At 41.6% G+C, this 17078-nt stretch overlaps 1 protein-coding gene across 13 annotated transcripts in view; it reads left to right on the top strand.

The window, feature by feature from the left end:
• ddx3xa (DEAD-box helicase 3 X-linked a) overlaps positions 1–16950 on the top strand; it is a 37319-nt gene extending 20369 nt beyond the window's left edge. For all 13 annotated transcript variants that reach the window (XM_063213662.1, XM_063213664.1, XM_063213671.1 and 10 more), the window contains 5 exons: positions 1391–1572; positions 9206–9323; positions 10023–10176; positions 12298–12419; positions 13088–16950. In XM_063213662.1, coding sequence (XP_063069732.1) covers positions 1391–1572; positions 9206–9323; positions 10023–10176; positions 12298–12419; positions 13088–13185 — 674 coding nt within the window. In that variant the 3' untranslated portion in view covers positions 13186–16950. The remainder of the gene's footprint in view (positions 1–1390; positions 1573–9205; positions 9324–10022; positions 10177–12297; positions 12420–13087) is intronic.
• The last annotated feature ends 128 nt before the right edge of the window (positions 16951–17078 follow it).

Below are 17078 nucleotides of genomic sequence, written 5' to 3' on the forward strand. Positions count from 1 at the left end.
AATCCAAACAAGGCCCCAAAAACAGCTGTCTGTGACAAACATTGAACCCAAAATAAGCCAAAAGCAAAGAGAGGTGCAGTCTGTCCCATCTGCTCTCTCCCCTTAAGGTCGGAGCAGGCTGCCCAACTCAAGCACACCATTCAGGCCCTCACTCGGACCACAATTTCACTTAATGGTTGTCTGATGGATGCAAAGCTGCTGATGCCTCAATTATCATATTTTAATTTAATGTTTTGCATTAAATTACATTGATTTATTTTAATTTACTTTAATTAATGTATATTTTTTTCAACTTTTCCCCACCTTCTATGGAATTTAACACATTGAATGCCAAGCACATAAAAGTATGTTTTTTTTTCGTTACCATATATTGAGTGCCAACCTGTAATAAAACCTTTTTTTCCTCTAAATTTCAAAACTAGACACTAATTCACCTTCTGTGTGAGTTTGGTAACTGTGTTGAACAGACACAGTCACGCATGATCGAAAAAAACTTCTACATCATCACGATTTGGATATTTCATCTTAGCATTTTATTAAAACGCAGCGTATTTATTACAGCAAACTGTCAAACTATGCACCTCCTGATCACGTCACACCATGTTTCGTGGTTTTGTCAAAATATAGCAGACTCGCCAATGATTTGCTAGTCATGGGACATGGGGAAGGACTGGGAAACTTAACTGCCATGAAATTTCGAAGTTTAATAAGTAAAAATGGAAGAGATTAAAAAGACAAATATCACAGCAGCAAATGTACTTTCAGAATCGGCATAGTTGAGTGAGTCAAGGTTCTACTCAGAAAGACAAATGGTCCATGTCAGGGGAGACCATCACATATTCAGATATGAAGATATGACTACACAAATAGGACTAATCCGGGTGTTTTCCCCTATTAAATAGTTTACTTGGAAGCAACTGGATTTCTTGGGTTGTAAAAACGCATTTAGTTCCTCATTCTGAACTCGGAGAGTAAAACGGCGCTAAGTAGCAAAAGATGCTTCGTTTTTAGGAAGAAACGGCTATTTTTTATATCTTCATCTAACCCTCGCTTAGCTTAAGCTAACTTTGGAGAGGAAATGCCTAGAAACATACAATGTTCAGCCCTGTTGTATGTCTGTAGGTCTAACTCAAAATATCCTGTGACTATTTTTTTTTTTTAATTGTCTATACTGGCACTCAAACGCAGACATTCCAAACACCGCATGGCATTCAGTGTGTTAAGACCATTGCAAGAATGCATCGTTTTTATTTCTATCTCTGTGTGCCTTATAATTTTTGTATTTTTATGCACATTTAGTGATTTTTTTTAGTATGATGTGTTATGTAAATATATTTTAGATTTTTGGCTTTGAGGAGTGGCAACTAAAGCTGTTCCTCTCTCCCGGCAGGTAAAGACTCGCTGACGCTGGTGTTTGTGGAGACCAAGAAGGGAGCCGATGCCCTGGAGGACTTTCTGTACCGTGAGGGCTATGCCTGCACCAGTATCCATGGCGACCGTTCCCAGAGGGACCGCGAGGAGGCGCTGCACCAGTTCCGCTCTGGGCGCTGTCCCATCATGGTCGCCACCGCTGTGAGTAGCACTTTTATATTTTTCATAATGATGATGAGCTTAATTTGTCAAATACAAAAATTGAAAAATGAAATTACAGACCTCTCAACCCAACTATAACACAAGGGAATGGTTATTGCATTGTTTATTTATTTTTAATTAAAATACTGTAGTAGTAGAGTAGAGTAGAGTAGAGTAACTTTATTGATCCCCAGGGGGAAATTCAGGTATCCAGTAGGCTAGCTTGCATAAATACACAAATACACAAAAGCCCACATGGACATTTCAAGACAAAAATAAACACAGGAATAGTCATCAGGGTGGGGAAAATAAAATAAAATAATAGAGATAAATGTAGAAAAGGTAATTGTGCAAAAAGACATTCTGTGAGTTGGGATAGACCAAAGCAGAAAAAAAAAAAAAACATACTCTGTCAGTTAAGGTAGACAACAAGTGTTGATGGATACATCTATGATATAGTATAGTATGTAGAAATAGGCAGTGTACAGAGTATATGATAGGGTTGAACATTTTTACAATGTCACAGTAAAGTACAGGTAAGTGTTTTAGGCAAGCACACACACACACACACAACACACACACCACACACACAACACACACACAGAACACAAACACACACACACACACACACACACACACACTCACACACACACACACACACACACACACACACACACACACACACACACACACAAAGAGGTTCCCCAGTAACTGGGCCAGCTCCGACAGATCACAGTCTTTGCTTGTGGTCAGCAGGAAAAACAAGTATGTCCAGTGGTCAAGGGTCAAAAGTTCCTTAGTGCAGTTATTGGACAGCACACGCACACACACACACACACACACACACACACACACACACACACACACACCAAGAGGTTTCCCGGGCTGGGCCAGCTCTGGCATCTCAGGCAGTCCAGTCCCCTATGATGATGTTCTTCTTAGTGTCCTTCTGTCAGTTGAATGGCCCATGGGACAAAGGACCTCCTTAGTCTGTCAGTCCCTGCAGGTGAAAGCACGGAGTCTGTGGCTGAACAGACTCAGTTTGGTTAGTGAAGGTGGTGTTAAGGGGGTGATGCTGATTGTCCATAATAGAGTCTAGTCTGCTCAGTGTTCTGCTCTCGGTTATTGAGGTGAGTGTCTCCAGTTCCATGCCCACCACTGATCCCGCCTTCCTCACCAGTCTGTCAAGGCGTCCAGCATCTCTCTTCCTGATGCTTCCTCCCCAGCACGTCGCAGCAAAGAAGAGCACGCTGGCCATGACAGACTGGTAGAACATAAGCAGAAGTCGGCTGCAGACATTGAAGGACCTCAGCCTTCTGAGGAAATAGAGCCTGCTTTGGCCTTTCCTGTAGAGTGCATCTGAGTTTGTGGACCAGTCCAGTTTATTGTCGAGGTGCACTCCTAGGTACTTGTAAGTGCTGACAGTCTCCACTTTCTCTCTCCCCCAATAGAGACAGGCACCAAGGGTGGGATGGAGCGCCTGAAATCATACTACCATTTCCTTGGTTTTGGTGGTGTTTCAGGTGCAGCTGATTGTTTTGACACCATCCACACAAAGTCGTCAACCAGTCCCCTGTACTCCTCCTCCTGACCATCTCTGATACACCCCACAATTGCAGTGTCGTCTGAGAACTTCTGCATGTGGCATGTCGCAGAGTTGTAGCTGAAGTCTGTCGTATACAGAGTGAACAGTACGGGGGAAAGCACCGTTCCTTGTGGCGCTCCTGTGCTGCTCACCACTGTCTCAGATGTGATGTCACCCATCCTTACAAACTGGGGTCGTTCCGTGAGGTAGTCAGTGATCCAGGTCACCAGGCCAGGCTCCACTCCCATCTGCACCAGTTTATCTCTCAGCAGCAGTGGTTGAATAGTGTTGAAAGCACTGGAGAAATCAAAAAACATGATTCTCACAGCACAGCCACCCTTGTCCAAGTGAGAATGTATCCTGTGGAGGAGATACAGGATAGCATCCTCCACTCCCACGTTCTCTTGGTAGGCAAACTGCAGAGGATCCAGTGCGTGTCGTACCTGGGGCTTGAGGTGGTAGCGCAGCAGCACCCGTTCGAATGTTTTCATTAGATGTGAGGTGAGGGCAACCGGTCTGTAATCGTTGAGTTCCTTGGGGTGTGCTTTCTTTGGGACGGGTATCAGGCATGATGTTTTCCACATGGTGGGGACCTTTCCTTCCTGTACTTGACATTGACATCAATGGAGAGGTGCCAAAAAACATCTAATTTCTAGCTATACTTGAATAGCTCAGTATGACAAATAATTCTTGAACTTGAACATTGCGAGTATCAGAAAACACCTCGACCACTTCTGGATTTTACTCTGGGAAAGTCTGCATTTAGAAAAGTGCTGTCCAGTCTTGAAGTTGTGTGTGCAATAAAATGTGTTTAAAAAAACAAACAAACTATAATGTGTTTGTATTAGGGATGGGTAAACATGAAAATCTTTAATCACGATTAATCACAGAAAGTCATTAATGCGTTAATGCGATTAATCGCATAGCGCGTGAAATTCAAAAAAAAAATAATAATAATAAATTAAATAAATAATAAATTAAATAAAAATATTTTGTAAATTAATAAAATAAAATAATTAATAATAATTTGCATATACTGTATACTGTGTAGATAACCTATGTAGGCCTAATATAATATTCCACAATGGAAATGTAAATTATATAGTAGGATATGCCTATCCAATGTAGGCCTACTAATGAAACAAATGATTGCATACAATATTACACTAGGGCTATTTAAGATTGTAAGCTACTGAAACTGATATATTAGAAACTCAAATTAGGATGGTCTACATGGGCCTACAAGAACAAAAAAAAAAAAAACAAGCAACAGGCAGGCGTGCGTCTGTGAGATATGTCCCGCCTTCTCTCACTGTCAAAGACTCCCACCTTCTCTCTTATCTGTCGCTATTATTTAAGGTGTTTCAGCGACTAGAAACTAATTGACTGTCTGTTGGCATTGACGGCAATTACATCTTTCAAAACAATAACGTTGACATGACTAACACCATCTTAAATGCTGACGAGGTTGCCGATGTCGCGAAATCATAGCCCATGTTGATACAGCCTACTATGCACGTGCAGCGCCATGTAGAAACCAAAACGTTGCGTGAGGGATGTAATATCTCGCGCTCCGCCTTTTGATCAGGGCTTTAGTAAGTCCGCGTGCCGTTATTTACAGCTGATAGACGGCCAGCATAACAGTAGACTACCTTTTCATGCCGACCGTACAATAACCTTGCGAGCTGCAATGGTGAGCCACATGCTGCTCGAGAGTTCCGCAAGGAGGACTGTAGAACTGTGTGCCGAAAATGTCCATTCAGAAGTTGACGTCCTTCTGTAGGCTATGCCTGTTTTGTTTTGCCTACTTTTCTAGACATTCTTCCAAAGAAATTAGAACACAGGGGAGAAGGCTCAGTCTCATTGGTTCCCATTGTAGCCAGTTAGCTAGATAGATAGATGATAGATAGATAGATAGATAGATTATTTATTTGTCCTTTCGGAAATTTGTTCTGTGCCATTTTCAGTGCATCTGATACAATTACAAAGACATTACAATAAACAAGAACACAATAGACAAACACGATCGCCCCCCCCCCCCCTCCCCCCCCCGCCTCCCCTCCCTCTATAGGGACAAAAAGACAGGTTGACAAAAAACCCAACATAAACACAGTAAAGTGCAGTATTCAGTACCAAAGTGCAGTGTGCTATTCAGTCTAACTTACAGTTGTCTTATTTAGGATGGATATACTAGTAGGAATAAATGATTGGCGGGCTCTGTTTGTCTTAAATGAGGGCATCCTAAACCTCCTACCTGAGGGCAACAACTCATATGCTTGCTGTAAGGGGTGGGAGAGATCCTCACATATGGTATTTGCCTTCTTTACCACCCTTGCTTCAACAGTCATGGCCATGCTATTTAGTGGCTGGCAAGCAATCTTGCTGGCCATGTTGATTATCTTATGCAGCGTATTTTTTATTAACAACAGACAGGAGAAGTACCAGGCCACAGAACAGAAACATAAAATGCTTTCAACAAAAGAATGATAAAAAACCCGCATCATGTCCCTATCCACTTTAAATTGTCTTAGCTTTCGCATGAAGTACAGTCTCTGCATTCCCTTTTTGTAAATAGTATCGGTGTTACAGCTCCAAGTTAATTTGTCATCTATTACAGTTCCCAGATATTTATAGTTTTTCACCACCTCAATGTCTTCCCCATATATGACCATGTTCTGATGGTGTGTGCTCCCCGTTCTAAAATCCACAATGAGTTCTTTTGTCTTTCTTGTATTTAGAAAAAGACAGCTGGACTCACACCACTCTACAAACTGATCCACCCAGGCCCTGTATTGGGTCTCATTATTGTCTTTAATTAACCCCACTATGGCTGTATCGTCTGCGAATTTAATCGTGACATGATCAGTTTGTATTGCTTCTACACTCATTTGTGTAGAGTGTAAAGAGCACAGGGGAAATTACGCTCCCTTGTGGAGCCCCAGTGTTAGTAAAAATTGGGGAGGACAACAGCTTTGTTACCCGAACACACTGTGTTCTCTCGGTCAGAAAGGACTCAACCCATTTTATTAAGTTTGAATTCACACCCAGGTTTAAAAGCCTCTCCATCATAAGATGGGGCCTAATGGTGTTGAACGCGGACGAGAAAATCTATGAAGAGAACCCGAGCATATTGTTTGGGCCTGTCTAAGTGGCAGTATATGTTGTGGAGCATGTACAATAGAGCATCATCTGTGCTCCTCATAGCCCTATAGGCAAATTGTAAAGGGTCAGTACTATGCTGCACTTCCCTCAGAACATGTTTTAAGATAATCCTCTCAAGACTCTTCATTATGATTGACGTAAGGGCCACTGGGCGATAGTCATTATAAAACGCATGGTTTTGGTACCTTCGGGACTGGTACTATAACTGAAGATTTCCAGACTTGGGAATATAATGTGTCTCCAGAGACATTTGAAAAATATGTGCAAAGACATAGCTTAGCTGCTCACTGCACTCTTTAAGAACCCTTCCCTCTTACATGATCAGGCCAGATGATTTTTTGGGGTCAACTCTATTAAAGATTCTACGCACCTCATCATCATTACCCTGATAGAGGGGTGTCATAATTGTTGTCCTAGGCCTAGTTGTTCTCTAATTGCGCTGAGTTGTGATACAAAATCTGATGTTTCAAATCGTGCATAGAAATTATTCAATTTCATTTGCAAACATTACATCATCTCCATCTGTAGTAATGTGTGTTTTCTTATCCTCCTTTCCAATCATTGTATACATCCCTTGCCATGCATGCCTTAGGTCATTTCCTCTCATTTGCGCTTCAATCTTCAGTTTGTAATTTTGTTTGCTGTTGTGTATTATCTGTCTAATATCCTTCCGAATATCGTTCATCTTTAACATGTCCCCCTGTTCAAATGCCATTCTTTTCCTTTTCAGTGCTAGTTTTAATTCTTTATTAACCCAAGGTTTATCATTTGGAAAGACTCTGAACGTTGTATCTGGAATTACACAGTCCACACAAAAAAGTAATGTAGTCCGTGACAACAGAGTTCAGTTCTTCTAAATTCGCGCTTGTGTCCACAAAGGTATCCCACGCAGTACAGTCAAAGCATCCTCTAAGACGTTCAATAGATTCATCAGTCCATCGTTTAATTGTCTTAATCTCTGGTTTCCGCGACTTCAACTTTTGTTTGTACTGTGGGACAAGGTGGATAACATTGTGGTCCGAATCCCCAAGCGGTGCTTTTGCATAGCATTTGTAAGCGTCTTTAATATTCCCAAAGCATAGATCTAGGGTTTTCTCCTTCCTAGTCGGACACTTGACATATTGATAGTAATTAGGCAACACACTTTTGATGGAACATCCATTAAAGTCTCCGAGAATAAACTTTGGGGCGTCGGGAGCAATGTTTTCTATTTTTGTCACTGCGTCGCATATCCGATTTGCGGCAGCCTTTGTGGTCGACCGTGGGTGTATGTACACAACGGTGACGAATACTTGGCCAAATTCCCTGGGCAAGTAAAAAGGCCTTAGCGACAGGGATAACAGCTCAATGTCCTCCGAGCACTGAGAGTCTAAGTGTGTAGTTATTGCACCATGCCTCATTTATGTATACGCACACTCCCCCACCCAGCTTTTTGGCGGTTACTTGTGTGTCTCTGTCCAACCTAATCGGGTCGCAGAATCCTGGAATTCTCAGGGATGAACTGTCAATCCTATCCTTGAGCCACGTCTCCGTGAAACACAGCAAAGAGCTTTCTCGAAAATCAGAAAGGTACCTCACTGCCGTTCGTAGCTCTGTCAGTTGTTTCAGCAAGGAGCGGGCGTTCGCCAAGATGATGGTAGGCAGAGGTGGTTTCCTCCCCCGTGCGCTTACCCTGCAGCGTACTCCACCACGTCGGCCTCTTTTCCTCACTGTTTCGGGCCGCCTTGTACACTCCTCAGGCAGATTGACTGGAAAGTTGCTGGTCTGCAAATCTCGCCATTGCAGTAGTTGGTCTCGGCTGTAGCGTAGGATCTCATTAGCTGTAACAGCGATCCTCTCCGGAGTTTGGCCAGTGTGCAGTGAGAGAATGGCCGACGGTAGCAACAGGTAGATTGCCAGGATCATGAGCAGAAACACCTTTAGACGCATCCTGCTTGAAGTTGATGTTTTCCTTGGCAGAGATCAAAACATCCAAAACCGTGTAGGCCGGGTTTTTTGTAACAAAAGACAACGTTAAACATAAACTATAACAAACAAACAAATAGTTCAGACGCACTGACAGGCACTCGTCGCCGCAGTGCAGCGCCGGAAGCTTTGCATGCATACTGCAGTAACGAGCGTAGGCCAGTCCTTCATGTGGGGAAATGTATGGAATGGAAAGGGGAACCCATGCTAAATACATTGCTACTGCCATTTCCAGTCACAAATATGATCAACAAAACATCCCTGGTAAGCACTATGACTGTTGTTTAACAATAGGCTGTATTGACAAATCGTTCAGGTGTGTAGTTTTACAGCAGGTTAGAAGATTTCAACCTGTACTCGCTAGCATCGTGCTAATGTTTATGGGTTTGGCCCCATAAAAATTGAGCTTTGTGACCCAGTATATAATAATGTAGTGGCGCAAAATAATCAAAACGCTACTCAAATGGGGTCTTATTATTTCTATCTTCGAACTTAATATTAATATTTTAGGACAAAAAATTATAAAAAATCACAAAAATTATAATGGTAGAAAACTCCATTGACACCCATTCATTTTGCACTGTCCCGTGGTTAGGGTTAGCCAGTTGTGGCTAGTAGCTTGTTCCGTGAGTGAACAGCCCCTGATACTTCTTCTCTGTCAGCAGTCACTGGAAGCAGCAACAGAAGCGAGCTGGCGCTTTCAAAATAAAAGCCACGAACGACGGTCATAAAAGGCAAAAAAAAAAAAAGCGTTAACAAAATTGTCAGGCGATATTGACCTCAATAGTTAACGCACCGTTAACGCGTTACCGCTGCCCAGCCCTAGTTTGTATATTATATTTTTAAAACATGGCAATAAGAAAAGGACATAACTGGTTTTGTTGAACAGTGCTGATTCCGGTTGTGATTGTGTCGACACAGGTTGCTGCCCGTGGACTTGATATCAGCAATGTGAAGCACGTCATCAACTTTGACCTGCCCAGTGACATTGAGGAGTACGTCCACCGTATTGGCCGTACTGGGCGCGTGGGCAACCTTGGTAAGTTCAGCGGACAGTCTTTCCTTCTTCCAATGAAAACATACCACTGCATTATGCCAAAGAGCTAAGGCAAGTTCAGATCTTATTACAGGGCCATGACCTTCACCTTTTGACCCTCCTGCAACCAGCAAAGATGTAGCCAGTTGCTTAGCTGATGAAACCAAAAAGATGTGTTTTTACAGCATTTCTACATTCCACATTGCTAGTGTAGCTAGCATTTGTTTCCCAATAGTGGCACAAGACTTCACAAGTATCTGGTTGTGTTCACAATTTAAAAAAAAATAAAGAAAAAACTTGTAATATTAGTGTAACAAGTTGCATATGATTTCCACATCACTGTTGAAGCTAGTATTGTGTCTTAATTGGGGCACACGTATTGCCCTAACACTTCGGAAAGTACACCTGAACTGCCCTACAAAGGCAAATTACAGTAAGTAGGCCAACATTGAAACGGTGAAAAATGCCTTCAAGTTTTTTGGTATTCGGTTGGATATTGTAGTTACTGCTAATTTGACATGGCAATATCTCTAATACGGGACACATTTGGACCAGGAGACATTTTCACAAGATGAAGGAGGTATTATGATGACAATTTAAAAAAAAAAAAAAACCTCTATTTTGACAAAAAATGTAATAGCTAGTTACTGCACTTTGCCTTTGTACAGCAGTGAACCTGTAATGTTTTCCGTTGCTACCCAGGGCTGGCCACGTCCTTCTACAACGACAAGAACAGCAACATCACCAAGGACCTGCTGGACATCCTGGTGGAGTCCAAGCAGGAGGTGCCCACCTGGCTGGAGAGCCTGGCCTACGAGCACCAGCACAAGAGCAGCAACCGCGGACGCTCCAAGAGGTACGCTGCCCAACACCCATAGTCCCACAGGTTGGAGCAGGGTTCTCACTGGTCATGGAATTCCTGGAATATCATATCAATACAGTTAGGGCCAGAAATATTTGGACAGCAACACAATTATCATCCTTTTCCACCCTATACCCCACCACAATGGATTTGAAATAAAACAAATAAGCTGTGCATTAACTGTAGACTCTTAGCGTTAATGTGAAGGTGTTAACATCCATATCGCATTAACAGGAATGAAATAGCAACGTTTTTTGTCTGTGTTGCCCACTTTTCAAGGGATCAAAAGTAATTGGACAGTAGGCTTCTCAGCTATTCTCCAGTCAGATGTGTGTTATTCCCTTACTACACCATCACCAAGATGTCAATACAAGGCCTTGCAGTTCATTTGAAGTGTTTCATTTGCATTTCCATATATTTTTACGCAATGTCCATGAGATCCAAAGTCCACCTGTCACCATCAGTGATGCAAGCCATCATAAGTTTGAAAAAAAAGCAAAACAAATCCATTTGAGAGATGGGGAAACATTGAATATGATCAATTCAAGAGTTCAGATCGTTGGAAAAAAGAAATACTAGAGCAACACCAAATTACCTGGCAGACATGGAAGACAAATGCTGTGGATGACAGACAATATTCTGTATCTGGTGAACAAAAACCCATCTCCCAACAGTTTGCCAGATGTAGAACAGTGTCCAGGTGAACGGTGGATACATGTCCAAGGCAACAATCAAGAAAAAGATCAAGAACATTCAGGAACACTTCACCATAGGATATACAGAGGGTTCACTAAATTATTGATTGCATCAGAAATAGCAATACCAGATTTGGCTTTGCCAAACAAGGTCTTAAGAAGACTGTATAGGTCTTGAGCTACATCCTATGGACAGAGAAGACAAAAATCATCTTGTACAAGGGTAATGGGAAGAAAGGAGTATAGAGAGGGGAAGGAACTGCTCATGATTCAAAGCATACCACCCAATCAGTGAATCATGGTGGTGGTAGTGTCATGGTGTGGGCATGCATATCTGTCAATACTATTTTCCCCTTGTATTTATTGATGATGAGGACTACCGACAAAAGCCACAGGATGAATTCTGATGATTTTCAGGCTTTATTATCATGTCATATTAAACCTAATGGTTCTGAACTCATTGGACAATGCTTCACAGTGCAGATGGACAATGACCCAAAGCTTCATCTGAAAGTCACTAAGCCATTTCTACCCCAAAAAAGTGGAATATTATTAAATGGCCCAGTCAATCACCTCACCTGAGTACGGTAGAGCAAGCATTTCACTTGCTGCTGGCAAAACTGAAGGGAAAAAAACGTAAGAATAAGCAGGAACTGAAGACTGTTGCAATAGAGCTCAATAGCATCACCAGGGATAAAACCAAGTGATGTATATGGATTGCAAATTACAGGCTGTAACTGACTGGAAAGTATTTGCAACCAAATAATAAAAAATTGAAAGTGTGATGTATAAATACTAGACTGTCCAATTACTTTTGGTCCCTTAAAAAAGGAGTGGCACTGATAGAAAATGTCATAATTCCTTCACAGTTCACTCGATTTGGATGCAAACACCCCCATATGAAAGCTAAAAGTCTGCTGTTAATGTACATCTCGTTTATTTCATTTCAAATCCATTGGGATGGTGTACAGCACCAAAAAGATGAAAATTGTGCAAATGTCCAAATAGTTCTGGCCCTAACTGTATATTTCAATATAGGCTTTTCCAGTCATGGAAAATCATGGAAGCTTGACCATCTTGCTATCCAATGCAGTCAAGGAATATCATGGAATTTTGCTATAGCAAAACATACAATCTACTATATTTGTTTCTTTTTTTTTTTTCTAAATCACTTCCCACTTTCAAATTTACAACATTGTAGAATGCAAAAACTGTCCAAAACACTTCAGGCAAAAATGTAGGATCCAAGAGACTTAAAGGCAGGTAGGCTGAAAAGAGCAGTTAGACTGACTAGAGTAAGAGGCTGTGGGAGTATTTAACCTCATTGTTACGAGTGGCGATGAGAACAAATTTTTGCTCACGAAGCATCATACTCTGAAGTGTCTTAATTGCTTTCCAAACTACCAATGTCCTCCTGCAGGTTCTCTGGAGGCTTTGGTGCCAGGGACTACAGGCAGATGTCTGGAGGTGGCAACACTTTTGGCGCCCGCGGCGCCCGCAACCCTGGGCATGGTGGAAACCGTGGGTTCGGAGGCAATAAAGGTAGGCAACCTTGTTTATAGTGTTACACATACGCATATTAAACCAAGAGTTGAATTGGCACTCATGCGCATCATCCCTCAGCTTTGCAGTTGCATCACAGTGGGACAAACATCAGTTGTAGAAAGAAGATGGGGCACACTGCAGCTTTTAACCATTGATTTGGTGCAAACACTATCTTTGCAACATCTTTGCACCTAAAACATTGTTAAAACTTGAACTTTAAGCTGCCGTGTGCTCCAGCTTCTGTCTGAGATTAAACCAGCTCAGGGAAGGCAATAAAGATGCAATTTGAGCTTTTGATCGTTGTCTTTTTTTTTTCGTATCAATTGTGGGTCTAGCCTGGTGACTGTAGACTTTTAAGTTCTCGCTTTCGCATTTGGATGAGAGAGGCAAGTTCTTAGACTTATTCTTAGAAGTGGTAGTTCAGGAAAGTGTAATTTTAAATGTAATTATTTAAGTTAACAGTTTTGATGTCTCTTGTGCACTTATTCAGTGTTTCCCATCGACCAAGTAGCATCGTGTGGCACAATGGGCAAAAAGTGTTTACCCCTATTGACATACATGTGGTGCCATTTCTTAGTTTGCGGTGCTCAGTTTTAATATGTGGTGCTGCCCCACAGAATGGTCTATCTATATATGCTTATTTGTGTCTTGTTGTTCCTTTGCAGGTGGCTTTGGGAGCTTTGGCAACGATGGCTACGGTGGGAGCTACGGGGGAAGCTATGGGGGCAACTACGGTGGACAGGTGGACTGGTGGGGCAACTAGAGCATAGCAGCGACTCGCCCATCAGCAGGGGTCATCACCATGCCAAAACACCATAGCAAGAAAATTAAAAAAAAAAGAAAATGGGAAACCACATGTTTTAAAAGGAAAACAAAAAAACAAACAAGAACAAAGAACTAAAACCTAGCCAGACCATACTCCCTGCCCTTCCCAGCTTCTCCTCCTCTTCCCCTCAGCCCTCTTGTGTGTAGCTTGAAGATCTCGCAGTTGTGTCATCACCACCTGTGAATTTCATTTCCTCACGCCTCTCGGAGGGAGCCTGCTGAGAAGTCAAGGAGGCCACGGTCCACCTGACCAAAAAAAGAATACGGGAGCATGACCTCCCACAACAAGCCCCACCTGGCCCCCACCACCCCTGCCCACCCATTTTTTGAAAGGGATGCCTACACACAGGTGTCCACTTTAGAATCTGGGACTTATGTGTATTTTTGTTTGTTTTAATTATTGTTATTATTTTAATTTTTCCCAACTGCACTTTTATTTTTTCTTTCTTCATATGAAAAAATAACAGAGGAAATGAAAAAAAGAAACACACACACACACGCACACACCACAACAAAATAACCTGAGGATCATTCATAATGTTGATGTACTGTGCCTTTCAATTTAGACAGGAATATCTATATTTTTGTGTGTGTGTGTTGATGTCATTTCACCAAAATGAACTCGGCCAAGAGCTCAATTTGTTGACCGTTCTGAAGGCATAAGAAACGTTTGTACCTTAGTCAAACCTTGGCAAACACTAGGATGATGCGACTCACCCATGTCGCAATTTCATTCGAACCAAAAAAAAAAGAGAGAGGCAAACATAAATTTACCACAAGGATATCATGCAGGCCTGCAAACAGGCTCGTTCACATATGGCTTACAGAACCACCCTAAGTGTTTGTTGAAAACAAACAAACAATAGGTGGCGATTCCTTGTGCGGTAACCTTGTTTTAAGAGACGGGTTCTCTGTAAGAATTTTTTTGTTTTTGCTCACTCTATCCTGGATAGGCTCCTATTAAGGATGTGGTTGTCAAAAGGCCATTCCAGTTGTGATGGTAATACTCATACCGAACAGGCGTCTTTATCTAAAGAAAATAAATAGCCGAGGTGTGGAAACGCACTCATGCGTTTCAGACTTACAATGCTGGAACTTGTTACTCCACTTTGAATTGACTTGACAGTGTTACGGCAGCTAGTAAGTAACCACATGCTAGCCTTTTCGAAGTGGGCAGTGTTTTTTGTTGAGTTGTTTTGATGAGGCAAATGGTTGGTCGTTTCGATCAATGCAAAGATGGAGGAAAAAAATCTTTGAGTTATTGTTCTAGAGAGGGTAAAAGCCGTTTTTCTCATTTAAATGAGAACTTTTTTGTTTGAAAAACAAACATTACGAAACAAAAAATGCCTGCCACATCGAAAGAAGTTTGTATAAATATGGCAACGCGAGAAACTTAAGGACCATGACACCGAAGCGGCCCCTTGCGTCCTGATCGGGGATTCAGGGCCACTGCGGTCTCACGTGCATGTGTTTTGTTTTTTGGTCAAGGAGACAAAAATACAAATGAATTCAGTCGCAGGCTTCACCTTCTTTGAATCACCAACGTTTTCTCTTTTTTTCAAGCTGCGTTGGAGGCATTGCTCCTTTTCGTCCCCGCCTCCCCCCCTCCATACACTTAACCGAGAGGAGGATGTGGTGTCAGGATTCGTATAGTGGAGAGCAAAGCTTAGCTACACCAGGGTGTGGGTGGGGGTGGGGGGAGGAGTGGTAGGGACTGAGAAATGCTTAAGGGGTAACAGCAGTTCTGGTGAGCTATGGCTTTTGGTCTCTTGTTTGCCCTCAGCAAGGAGGGGGCGCTTAATGGTGGCCAAAAATACCCCAGTGTACAATCGCCTCCTACTTGTCCATGTAGTTACCAGCTCCTGTGCATGGAGCACCCGTGCTTTTTGCACTTTCTGTAGTGCTGGCCGTAAAATGGCCAGCACCATTCTCAGTCTCTCTCTTACAGAGAGAGGCTGCGTTAGAGAGGAGGAGAAAACGGGCATTTAAAAGAAAACTTACTTTTTAAGTGCAATAGATTTCTTCTCAAGCGAGTTGTGCCTTGCCATTTAGTTGTTATGTTTATTATGTTTGTTTTATTTCAACTGATGAAGTAAAATGTGGATGCACTGACAGTATTGAGGAAAGGAAAAATAACCTTTCAACAATGTTAATTTAAACAGAAAAAAATGAATGGTGCTATTTAAGTTTAGGTGTTTAGGCCCTTTTGTTATCCCATCAAGTTTTACAGACAGACCTTCTTTTATTGCACATTTCGTTTTTTATATACAAATGTCTTGAGCGTGTGTCCTCAAGCTTCCAAAACATTTTTGTGTGTATGTGTGTGTGAGCGTGAGCGTGGGACGACGCGAAATAACGCAGCTTGTTTACAAAAAAGGGGAAAGGGTTCTCAACGTTTAACCAGGACTTCTGTGGGACCAGGGAGCCGTAGCAGTGGGGGAATTTAGCTATTTGCACACAGATTTCTAGATTCTACTTTTGCTGCTAGTTTTGTGTAATTTATGAAGCATTTTTTGAGAAATATTTATTTTTGTAAGCCTCAAAGTGATTCTTTGAACGTTTCAAGAAACTTGACCAAAAGACCGTACAAAAAACACTGGCACTTGAATGTTGAATGTCAACTGTATGCGTGAGATAAAAAAAAAACTTATATATTTCGGGGTAGTGTGAGCTTTTTAACGTTTCAGACATATTGGACTCCAGTCAGTATCCACAGCTGTTGAAGGCCTCTCGGCCGTACGTAATTTAACAACTTAAACAAATTGGCTCTCGAAATTTGGAATGGGGATTTAAACAAGACCAATCAGACATGCCAAGGTTTGGAATGATGATGATAATGTCAAACAGAGCGAACAATTTCCTAACTGCATCAGTGCAAACGAAAAAAAGTCCAGATTCTCCAATTGTGTGCATTGTTTTCTCACTCCTTTTTTGTTTTATTTTTTCTTTCTTTTCTTTTCTTAAAGTTGAAAGAAAATGGATTTCTTAATGTTATTTGGTTTCCAGTGAATGTCTGGCACATGGCAATCTCCAAAACATGTGGTATTTTCTCTATTGCATTTGCATATTACCGTGTTACTGGGTCTGTGATCTCTCATGATGACATTGAGCGAGCTTCAGTTCTGTCTTAAAGTCTTAAAATGGTGTGCATTGGAAAGTGCGGTCAGGTTTGGGTGATGGTGAAGAAAGAAGGCAAATGAAGTTGAAGTTAAAACTCTGAAAACAGGCTCGCTCCATGTCCTGCTGAGAGACACAGCCCAGGACAACTTAGATTTAGTATTTGCTTTCTGTAGTAGCATAGATGCTAATGCACTGCATGAGAGGACTCGGCTGTGCGTTTATTGTATGATTTTACCAAAATAAATGGAAAAAAGAGAGTTTGAAATGCAAAAGTACCTTAACCGTTAAAAAGCATGTTTTCTTAAAAAAATGAAATGAATAAATTCATGTAGCAAGCTGGGGAGGGGCTGAAAATTAGACCTTGTAGCAGCTGTTATAAATGTGGCTGAAATGTCAAAGTTTGAAAAAATAATTGGCTTCAAGTTCTTTCACTGAAATAGAATTCGTTTTTAAAATGAAAGCACTTGTGTATATTTCTTTGTCGTCTCGTATGATGCATAATTTGGCAATTTTGCATAAAAGTGAAGGCCAACGTGGATTACTTTTGGATTGCATTAAACAGATATTTAGAGCAAACAAAATGGATATCGATCATGTTTCAATGATCTTGTGTCATTTTTAGCTGTTGAGTTTTGTCTCTGAATGAATCCCCATTGACTGTGCTTTTGGACTCCAGGCATACAGGAGAGAGCTTGTGGTCGGTGCACCTCT

Source organism: Engraulis encrasicolus, chromosome 13 (genome assembly GCF_034702125.1).
Source record: "Engraulis encrasicolus isolate BLACKSEA-1 chromosome 13, IST_EnEncr_1.0, whole genome shotgun sequence".
Taxonomy (NCBI): domain Eukaryota; kingdom Metazoa; phylum Chordata; class Actinopteri; order Clupeiformes; family Engraulidae; genus Engraulis; species Engraulis encrasicolus.